This window comes from Prionailurus viverrinus, chromosome A2 (genome assembly GCF_022837055.1).
Source record: "Prionailurus viverrinus isolate Anna chromosome A2, UM_Priviv_1.0, whole genome shotgun sequence".
Classification (NCBI taxonomy): domain Eukaryota; kingdom Metazoa; phylum Chordata; class Mammalia; order Carnivora; family Felidae; genus Prionailurus; species Prionailurus viverrinus.
The window spans coordinates 20,574,910-20,584,132 of record NC_062562.1 but is presented as its reverse complement, the minus strand read 5'-3'; the positions used below and the strand labels follow the sequence as shown (position 1 = coordinate 20,584,132).

At 38.0% G+C, this 9,223-nt stretch overlaps 1 protein-coding gene across 30 annotated transcripts in view; it reads left to right on the top strand.

The window, feature by feature from the left end:
* PBRM1 (polybromo 1) overlaps positions 1–9,223 on the top strand; it is a 115,720-nt gene that overhangs the window by 208 nt on the left and 106,289 nt on the right. For 20 of the 30 annotated variants that reach the window (XM_047845543.1, XM_047845597.1, XM_047845528.1 and 17 more), the window contains exons 2-4: positions 2,704–2,829; positions 4,479–4,631; positions 6,794–6,891. In XM_047845543.1, the coding sequence (XP_047701499.1) occupies positions 2,782–2,829; positions 4,479–4,631; positions 6,794–6,891 (299 nt within the window). In that variant the 5' untranslated portion in view covers positions 2,704–2,781. Of the gene's footprint in view, positions 1–127; positions 278–2,296; positions 2,437–2,703; positions 2,830–4,478; positions 4,632–6,793; positions 6,892–9,223 lie in introns of those variants that run through there. The other 10 variants (XM_047845669.1, XM_047845624.1, XM_047845446.1 and 7 more) reach the window with 8 other exon arrangements.

The following is a 9,223-nucleotide window of genomic DNA, read 5'->3' as shown; positions in this document are numbered from 1 at the left end:
CGGGCGGGAGCAGCAGCGGAGGCCCCGCCCCAGCCGTGGGGACGCGCCGGTCGGGCCAGGCGCGCGGGGCGGGGCTCGGCGGCGGGCGTCGGGACGGCCCGGCCGCCTTGCCGCACCTGCCGGCCGGGACAAAGGCGCGCCGCGGCCCGGAAACTCCGCTTCTTTCCCGCCCCAGCCGCTGGCCGAGCGCTCGTCGCGGGCAGCTTCAAAGCTGTCAACGTTTCCCTTAGTCCCCGTACCAGTGACAGGTCCGGAAAGTCTTTCATTTCTTCCGCAGGTCAGGGCATCCTTTTTTTGTTGTTTCTTGTCGGTTCGGACGCAAACTCAACTAGTGATTTTTTTTTTCGTTTTACAGATGACTGTGTTAAGACTGAATGTTCTATCAGTGGGACTTGTATTTATAGTAAAGGCTAGATATTTAAGTATCTTATTTATATGCAACACCACAAAAAATCAAGCTTTTAAAACTGAACGTTTCCTGGTTTTTAATTGTCCACCTCTTAAAATATTTTACTGTAAGAGAAGCGTAGTTTTGTTGTGATAGGGGAGGTTTGGTGATTTAATGAAGAAAGATTGGCAAAATGTAAAAGAAATACTGAAAAATGACAAATACATGGTATTATAAACAGATACAGAAATTATTGCTATAGTTAGAGAAACATGTTGGAATAAAACATTCTTATCAACTTATTTTCCAAAGAACTAGGACTCCTCAAAAATGATTTTGAGGTGATTTTTTCCCCATTAAGAGTAGTATGGTTTTGCTTTATTACTTGCTAACGTATTGTAGTATTTTAAGATTCAAAGGAAGATTAGAAAGTATCTTTTGAAGAAATACTTCCAATTAAAACTAACAAATATGTGTGTGGATAAGTGGAAGGGCCTTGATTGTTTTCTTTGATTTGGGGGTCTACAAAATACCTCAAATATTAACATTCTGTCCCAAACTCCAAGATTAGTAAATTGTGGTATATGTGTATATGATAGGCTATTATCAAGCCATCAAACATTACGTGGAAGAATGTTGACTCGGAAGAATCCCAAGTTAAAACACAAGTTGCAAAATACTACATATGGTTTAACACTTTTGTTAAAAAAGGTAAATAAAGCATAGAATAAATACAGAAAACTGTGAATGCCAGTGTTAAGGATGGTTTTTTCTAGAAAGGATTGTAAGGTTTTTTTTCCTCCTTTGAATCCTGTTTTCCAAGATTTTTATTTTAATCATGCATTACAATACTGAGTATCATGAGAAATAAAGGAGAGTACTAAAAGTTTATAAACTGTCAGAATACACCATATGGTTATAATGAGTAAGTATTTTCCCAGTTGCACATTATAAAGTTATTCTTTAGTGTTCACTGTAATTTATTGGTTGTCAGACTTTTGGACATGTGACTGTAATCAGTGCCATTTTAAAATTTCTAACCGAGCTTCATGATGTCTTTCCTCTTTATGGGAAAAGAATTGCTGAAGGGATGCTCACAATCTTTTTAAATTGCACAAACTTTTCTAAATGTCCCACTTATGTATACTTTTAACATATTTATTAAAAAGATGAATTGATCTTTCACGCTATGCCAGATACTATTTTATAAGCCAGTGCTACAAAGATGAATAAAATGTTCTTCCTGTTCCCAGGGAGCATGTAATCCTACAGTTGAAACTTCTTTGTTGTGCTTTGAAGTTTCAAAGTGATTTCATGTACATTTCACAGTCCCAATAATCTAAAGGAGATATGTACACCTGACTGCTCTCATTTTTAGAAGTGAAGAACCAGATCTGAGAGGTTGTGACTCAAGCAACATCAAACAGATAATTTAAGGTGGTGGACTTGAAACTCACATTGTAGTCTTCTGAGTTCAAGTCCTGTTACCTCTCCCACCTGCCAAGTCACATTGCCTCTCTTGCCAACTTCCAAACTACGTTTAAAAATGTGTCCGTTGAATAAGAAAATAATTGAAAATTACCCTTAAGTTGCATCTTTTTCTTGTTTTACCAGAAAAAATGAATGGTTTAAGGAGTTTTGGATATTGTGTGGTCTAAACTGGTATACACACCAATGATTTACTTTTTTTTGGTCATTTGCTTTTCACTGGATTATTTATGAAGATAATTTTGACGTGCCAAAATGATTGAAGGTTTTGTTTTTAATCTTTCTAAACTTGTGTGTGGTGTCTTTCCAATGCTGATAGGACTTTTGGAAAGAAATGTCTTTCTCTGAATTTTTTTTTTTTTTAGGGGGGGAGGAGTTTTCCAGACTCTGCTCACATGGGCCATTCTTGGTTTGTTCCAGCTTGCCAACACTTGGGGTCACATGTGAGCCTTCCACATGTGTTCACTCTCCATTCCAGCTCTGTGATTGAACTCTGCTCTTATTGACTAGGGGGCATTTGGGCAGGCATGCTTCATTCCTGGAATTGACAGTCATTCCATGTGAGTAAAGTGGAATCTCAGTGAGCCTTCTTTAAGTATATGAAAAGCATTTGGTTTTAAAATGGAAAGAAGTGTCAGGTACTGTTAGTGCCTGAGCCTTTGCAGCAGTTTGGCTCAAGAGAACTGATATGCCTATGTTTTCCAGTTCTCTTATCTTTCTTTAGCAGTTCTACTTGAATGTTTTCTATCTATTCGTACTCATTTTTATTCCTTCTGACCTTTTTTTTTTTTTATTTCCCCTTTCTCTGCTTTGTTCTTCTCTTTCAGTTTTGAATATATTAACACTGAATCAGCACTTCTAAAGCCCTGCCTTCTCCCACTGGCTTCACTTGGCCTTCAGACATAATGAGGAGACTGGCTTTTCGAGGCGCTGGTTGTGCTCTGGTAAAGCTGGTAAATTACTGATCATCTACACCTTTTCTCTTTTCTGTCCTTCCCTGCCTTTTGCCTTCCACTTTTCTTGAATTTTGTTATCCTTTCCATAAAGAGTCCCTCCTTGTTTTCATCAAATTCACTTGTGTCCTTGTCATAGCTTGTTTAATTAGGTTTGGCCCTTAGTTTCTTCATCTTAATGAATTGAGGCCAGTTGATCAGCCTATTATAAATAAAAGAAAATCAACAAAACTTGGCTGTCCTTGGCATAAGCCCGTTGAACCTTTTAGCCACTTGTAGCCAATTGCAAACTAATATACCTCGTAACAAACCAAAGCCTAGAGGAGGGAATATCGTCATGGTAGGCTGTTTTTAAATACCATGTGGACTGTATTTCAGAGGAAGACGTAGGGGACTCCTCTTGCTTCTTAGTTGGTAATCAGAATTTTTTTTTTTTTGGTTGGTTTTGCCCCTCCTTTCTGTTCCCTGAAGATGCCCAATTTTTTCTCCATACCTACTGGCAACCCATTCTTTCAGCTGATTGTGTCTTAGTTTACTGAAGTTGAATGTTGATGAGTGAAACTGGGATCAGGTTTTTCTTTTAGCTTTAGAGAAAGATCTTTGAAATCATAGTATACTATCTCATACTATTGTTAAATTGTACAAGCATTATAGAACCTTCTCAGGCATATACCTTTTCCCTGTAGCTGTAGCAGATCATTTTAACAGTTGCATTTTTTGTGTTACCATCAAATGTGTACATTAGTAAAGTCGTGTTAATATTAGTTACTAGACAGCCTACCTAAACCCAAGAGCAAATATTTATGTGCTTCTGAAAGGCCAAGTAGGACCTAAAAGTTCACTTCTGAGGTACTGTTGCAAATTATCTGTTGAAACTTAAAGCTATGATTTCAAGATTCATGAGCATAGAATACCTCATATGACTGACTGAAAAGGAGATCAGTCTGATTGACAGAAAAGTTTCAAAGCAGTTTTACTTTGACATAGGTGTGGTAAGTCACATTAAGTGTTTTCCAGGAATATGTGTTGTGGCCTTCTTTAATGAGTGGAGAAAATTCATTTTCAGTGCATTATTCTTAGAGTTCATCTAAAATGCTAGAAGATTCATTGTCCTCTGCCCTCTACACTGCCACTGCTCATTTTCCTCAAGCACTGATTTCTATTTTTTCCATATCGTGGCCCACCTGGAAAATGATCATAGTTGTAAGACACACTGGGGAAAACAGATGAAGCTGCTGACTCCAGAGGTGATTGCCTTGGGGTTTCTGTCCCCATGACCTGCCTGGCTGCTTCAGGGGCTTGAGGGATCAGTACCTCCGCACTGCACTACATGCAGGTTTTTAAAATCCAGTGATGAGTAAATTTGGAGCCAGACGTGATTGGGTCATTCAAAATTGGTGATACATAAATGAATCTACTTTTGTTGAATTTGTCCTATCTGAATTGAAAGTGTAGCATTCTGGTAAGTGAAGGGGCTAAAGCCAACAAGGTCCAGAATTTCCCCTGAAAAAACGTGACAGTTAAGTTTCTTTACAAGAGTTAAAATATCCTCCTAAGTGAACCCGAATCTTGGTAGCAGGTGGCTAGCTGAGGGCTTGGTGGCAGTGTCTAAATTTAAGTATAAGAACATGGCTGATTATTTCTTATAGAAGAAGTTGGATTCCATGGGTTCCAAGAGAAGACGAGCTACCTCCCCTTCTAGTAGTGTCAGCGGGGACTTTGATGACGGGCACCATTCTGTATCCACACCAGGCCCAAGCAGGAAAAGGAGGAGACTTTCCAATCTTCCGACTGTAGATCCTGTGAGTAACTGACACCACAGCTTCTGCCTGCTTTTCCTGCTCTTCCTTTAAGAATAAGCAGTTAAGATCCAGGCCTCACCACTTCTTTCTCCTCTGGCTAGATATTCCTAATCTCTTTCCTAATGTAGCTAACAGTCTTAACAGTAATAGTATAATTCAGTGTTAAGAAATAATGGTGGGTGGGTGTGGGTGGGTAAAATAGGTTATCCTATTTAAGGGGATTAAGAGGTATAAACTTCCAGTTACAGAATAAAAAAAGTCACAGAGATGAAAAGCACAGCACAGAGAATACAGTCAGCAGTGTTGTAATAACATTATGTGGTGACAGATAGTAACTACACTTACTGTAATGAGCAGTGAATAATGTGTAGGTTTATTGAATCATTGTTGTACATATGATATTGTATGTCAGGTATAATTCAATAATGCACTTAAAAAATTAGTATTCAGGAGCTCTCAAGAAAAGTAATTTCTCTGAATACATTTAGAATGGGAAATTTGCATAAAGGGATTTCTGTTTTGATGAAAACATGTTTTTCTAAGAGTGTAATCTGCTGAAGCACTTACCTTAATTCTAATTGAAAGTAACCAAATGGGTTAGCAATTCAACAGGCCAGAGAATGGCAGACAATGAAATAGAAATATGTACAAATTTGTTTTGTAATTTTATTGAGATGTAATTGACAGCACCGTGTACGTTCAGGGTGTACAGTATAATGATTTGACATATATTTTGTGAAATGATTGCCACAGTTAGTTTAACGTCTATCATATCATATAGATGACCAAAAAAATGATTTTTTTCCTTGTGATGAGAACTCTTAGGGTCTACTCTTGTGGCAACTTTAAAATATACAGTATGGGAGTATTAACTATAGTTACCGTGTTGTACTTTATATTCCTGGTACTTATTTATAATAACCAGAAGTTTGTACCTTTTGACAAAAAATTTTAAAATGTTGGTATTTGCATTATACGTTCATTCAAATAACTTTGTGCTTGTCATGTGCTAGGCACTCACTATTCTGATGGTTGGGATATAGCCATGTGTAGGACAAGCCAGTTTTCACATGGAGCTTAGATTCTAGTGCAGCAGCAGGAGAATGTAAACAGATGAACAAATAGATAATAAAATACCCCCAACTAATATTAAGTGTTAAGAAGAAGAGTTTGGCTGATTTGGGCTTCTTGGGTCCAAACCTTGAGGCATTTCTTTGCGATTGGAAGGCACTGGCCCCACAGAATACTGGGGAAGGGTGTTCCAGGGAGGAGGGACCCAATGCAGAAGAACTAGGTCAGGAATGGGTTTGTTGTGTTGTGATTACAGAACAATAGTCAAGAGGGAGAAGGAGACTGGCAGAGTCTGCCCAGCCACAGTATGTAGTTACCTTACCTACTCTGTGGTCATTATTACGAATTTAGATTTTATTCTCTGATTAGTAAGAAGCCCCTCTTTTGGATGATTTTAAGCAAGAAAGTGATATAAACTGATTTAGCTTAAAAGAATAATCACCAATAGCATAAATCTGATGAAAGATACCAAAATGTTTAATAAGTTATTTTATTTTTAAAAATGTTTATTTATTTGGGGGGGGGGGGGAAGAGGCAGAGAGAAAGAGAGAGTGAGAGAGAGAATCCCAAGCAGGTTCCATGCTCAGTGTGGAGCCCAATACGGGGCTCAGTCCCACCACTGTGGGATCATGACCTGAGCTGACATCAAGAGTTGGACGTTCAACCGACTGAGCCACCCAGGCACCCCATGAAGTTAAATTATTAAAAAATTTTTAAATGTTTTTTTTCAATTTTTGAGAGGGGGGAGAAGGGCAGAGAGACAGGGATAGAGGATCTGAAGCAGGTTCTGGGATGATAGCAGTGAGCCTGATGTGGGGCTTGAACTTACGAACTGTAAGATCATGACCTGAGCTGAAGTTGGATGCTCAACTGACTGAACCACCCAGGTGCCAAAGTTAAATTATTTTAAATAAGGAGATACTGTCATGTCAGCACATTTCAGACCTGGGATCCTATGTGGGAACTTGAGGATTTGTCCATTTTCTCTGCTTGCCTTTTAGGGGTCTCTTTTTATTAAGGATAGTCCTTATACCTACACTGGCTCTGTTTTCACATTTCTGGTGATTTTTTTCATCTTTTCATATGTGTAGATTGCTGTGTGCCATGAACTCTACAACACCATTCGAGACTATAAGGATGAGCAGGGCAGGCTACTCTGTGAGCTCTTCATTAGGGCACCAAAGCGAAGGTGAGTTGGAAGGTGAATGGGAGGGATTTGGTCCTGGGTCCATGTTTATGGTGTTTGGTAGTTGAGTTTTTTTAGAAGGAATGGCTTAAATGATAACTGGAGTCCCCATTTTGGTTTTAGTTGTCAAGATGCAGTGAAGCATATTTAAAAAGAAATTTATTGTAAAATACACAACGTAAAATTTATGCATTTTACATTTTTAAGTGGACAGCAGCAGTTCATTGAGTGTTTTTTATTCACATGGGTGTACAACAGATCTACAAAACTTTTTCATAATGAAAATTCAAACTCTGTACCCATTAGAGAACTCCCAATGCCTCTCCTCCTGCCCCCAGCCCCTGACAGCCACCATTACACTTTGTTTTTCTAAATTTAACTATGTTAGGGATTTTATGTAAGTGCAATCATACAATATTTGTCTTTTGTGACTGGCTTCTTTAACTTAGTATAATGTTTTTAATGGTCATCCCTGTTGTAGCATGTGATAGGATTTTCTTCTTTTTAAAGGCAGAATAATACTCCATTGTATGGATATACTGTCTTTTGTTTGTCCATTTATCCATTGATAAACACTTGGGTTGCTTTCACCTCTTGGCTATTGTGAATAATGCTGCAGTGAACATGGGTGTGTAAATACCTCTGATGCTGCTTTCAGTTCTTTTGGATATATACCCAGAAGTGGCATCTCTGGATCTTATAGTAATTCTGTTTTTAATTTTTTGAGCAACTACCATACTGTTTTTCACATCACTGTCCCATTTTACATTCCCACTAACGATGTACAAAGGTTCCAATTTCTCCATATCCTTGCTACACTTGTAGTTTTGTAGTAAGTTTTGAAATCAAAAGTATGAGTCATTGTGATGGTTAATTCTATGTGTCAGCTTGGCTGGGCTAAGGCATGGCCACATAGCTGGGGAAGCATTTCTGTGTGCGTCTATAGGGATGTCTCTGGAAGAGGTTAGCATCTGAATAGGTAGACTGAGTAAAGAAGATGGCCTTAACCTGCGCAGTTGGGTATCATCCAATGCCCTGAGGCCTTGAATAGAACAAAAGAGGGAAGGAAGGATGAATTAGTGCTCTCTGAGCTGAGACATCCATCTCCTCCTGCCTTTAGATCTCAGAGCTCCTGGTTCTTGGGCCTTCAGACTCATACTGAATTATACATACCACTGACTTTTCTGGTTCTCTGACTGGCAGATGGCAGATCCTGGGCTTCTTGGCCTCTATGATCTCATGAGCCAATTCCTATAACATGTGTGTGTGTGTGTGTGTGTGTGTGTGTGTGTGTGTGTGTGTGTATGTATCTCCTGTTGGTTTTGTTTCTCTGAAAAACCCTAATACAGTCTTCCAACTTTGTTCTTCCTTTTCAGGATAGTTTTGGCTGTTTGGGGCTCTTTGAGATACCATGTGAATTTCAGGATGGATTTTTCTGTTTCTGTAAAAAATGCTGTGGGGATTTTGATAGGCATTGCCTTGAATTTGTAGATAGCTTTGGGTAGTATTGGTATTTTAACAGTACTTAAGTTTACTAATCCATGAACATGGGATATCTTTCCATTTATTTGTGTCTTTAATTTCTTACAGAAATGTGTAGTTTTCAGTGTACAAGTTTTTCAACTTGTTGGTTAGGTTTATTCATAAGTTTTTTTGTTTTGTTTTTTGTTTTGATGGTATTAAAGTTGAATTGTTTTCCTAATTTCCTTTTTTGGATTGTTCAGTCTTAGTGTATAGAAATGCAATGGATTTTTGCATGTGGTAATTTTGTATAATGAAACTGCAAATTCACTTACTCTTTTTTTTTTTTTTTAATCTTTAAGTTTTTTGCATGTGAGATCATGTTACCTGTGAACAGAGATAATTTTACTTCTTCCTCTTCAATTAGGAGGGCTTTTCTTTTTGTTGCCTAATTGTTTTGGTTAGGACTTCCAGTAATGTGCTGAAAAGAAGTGGTGAGAGCAAATATCCTTGTTTTTTTTCCTCAACTTAGAGGAAAAGCTTTCAGTCTTTCATGATTTTGAGTATGATGGCAGTTGTGTGCTTTTCATATATGGCCTTAATTATGTTGTGGTACTTTCCATCTATACCTAATTTGTTGAGAGTTTTTATCATGAATTTTGTCAGATTCTTTTTTTGCATCAATTGAGATGATCATGAGGTTATTTTCCTTCATTTGTTACTGTGATGAGTTACTTTTATCAATTTTCGTAGGTTGAATCATCCTTGAATTCCAGGAATAAATCCCACTTGTTTATGGTGTATTATCCTTTTAATATGCTGCTGACTTCATTTTGCTAGTATTTTGTTGAGGAATTTTTATCAGTGTTCATAA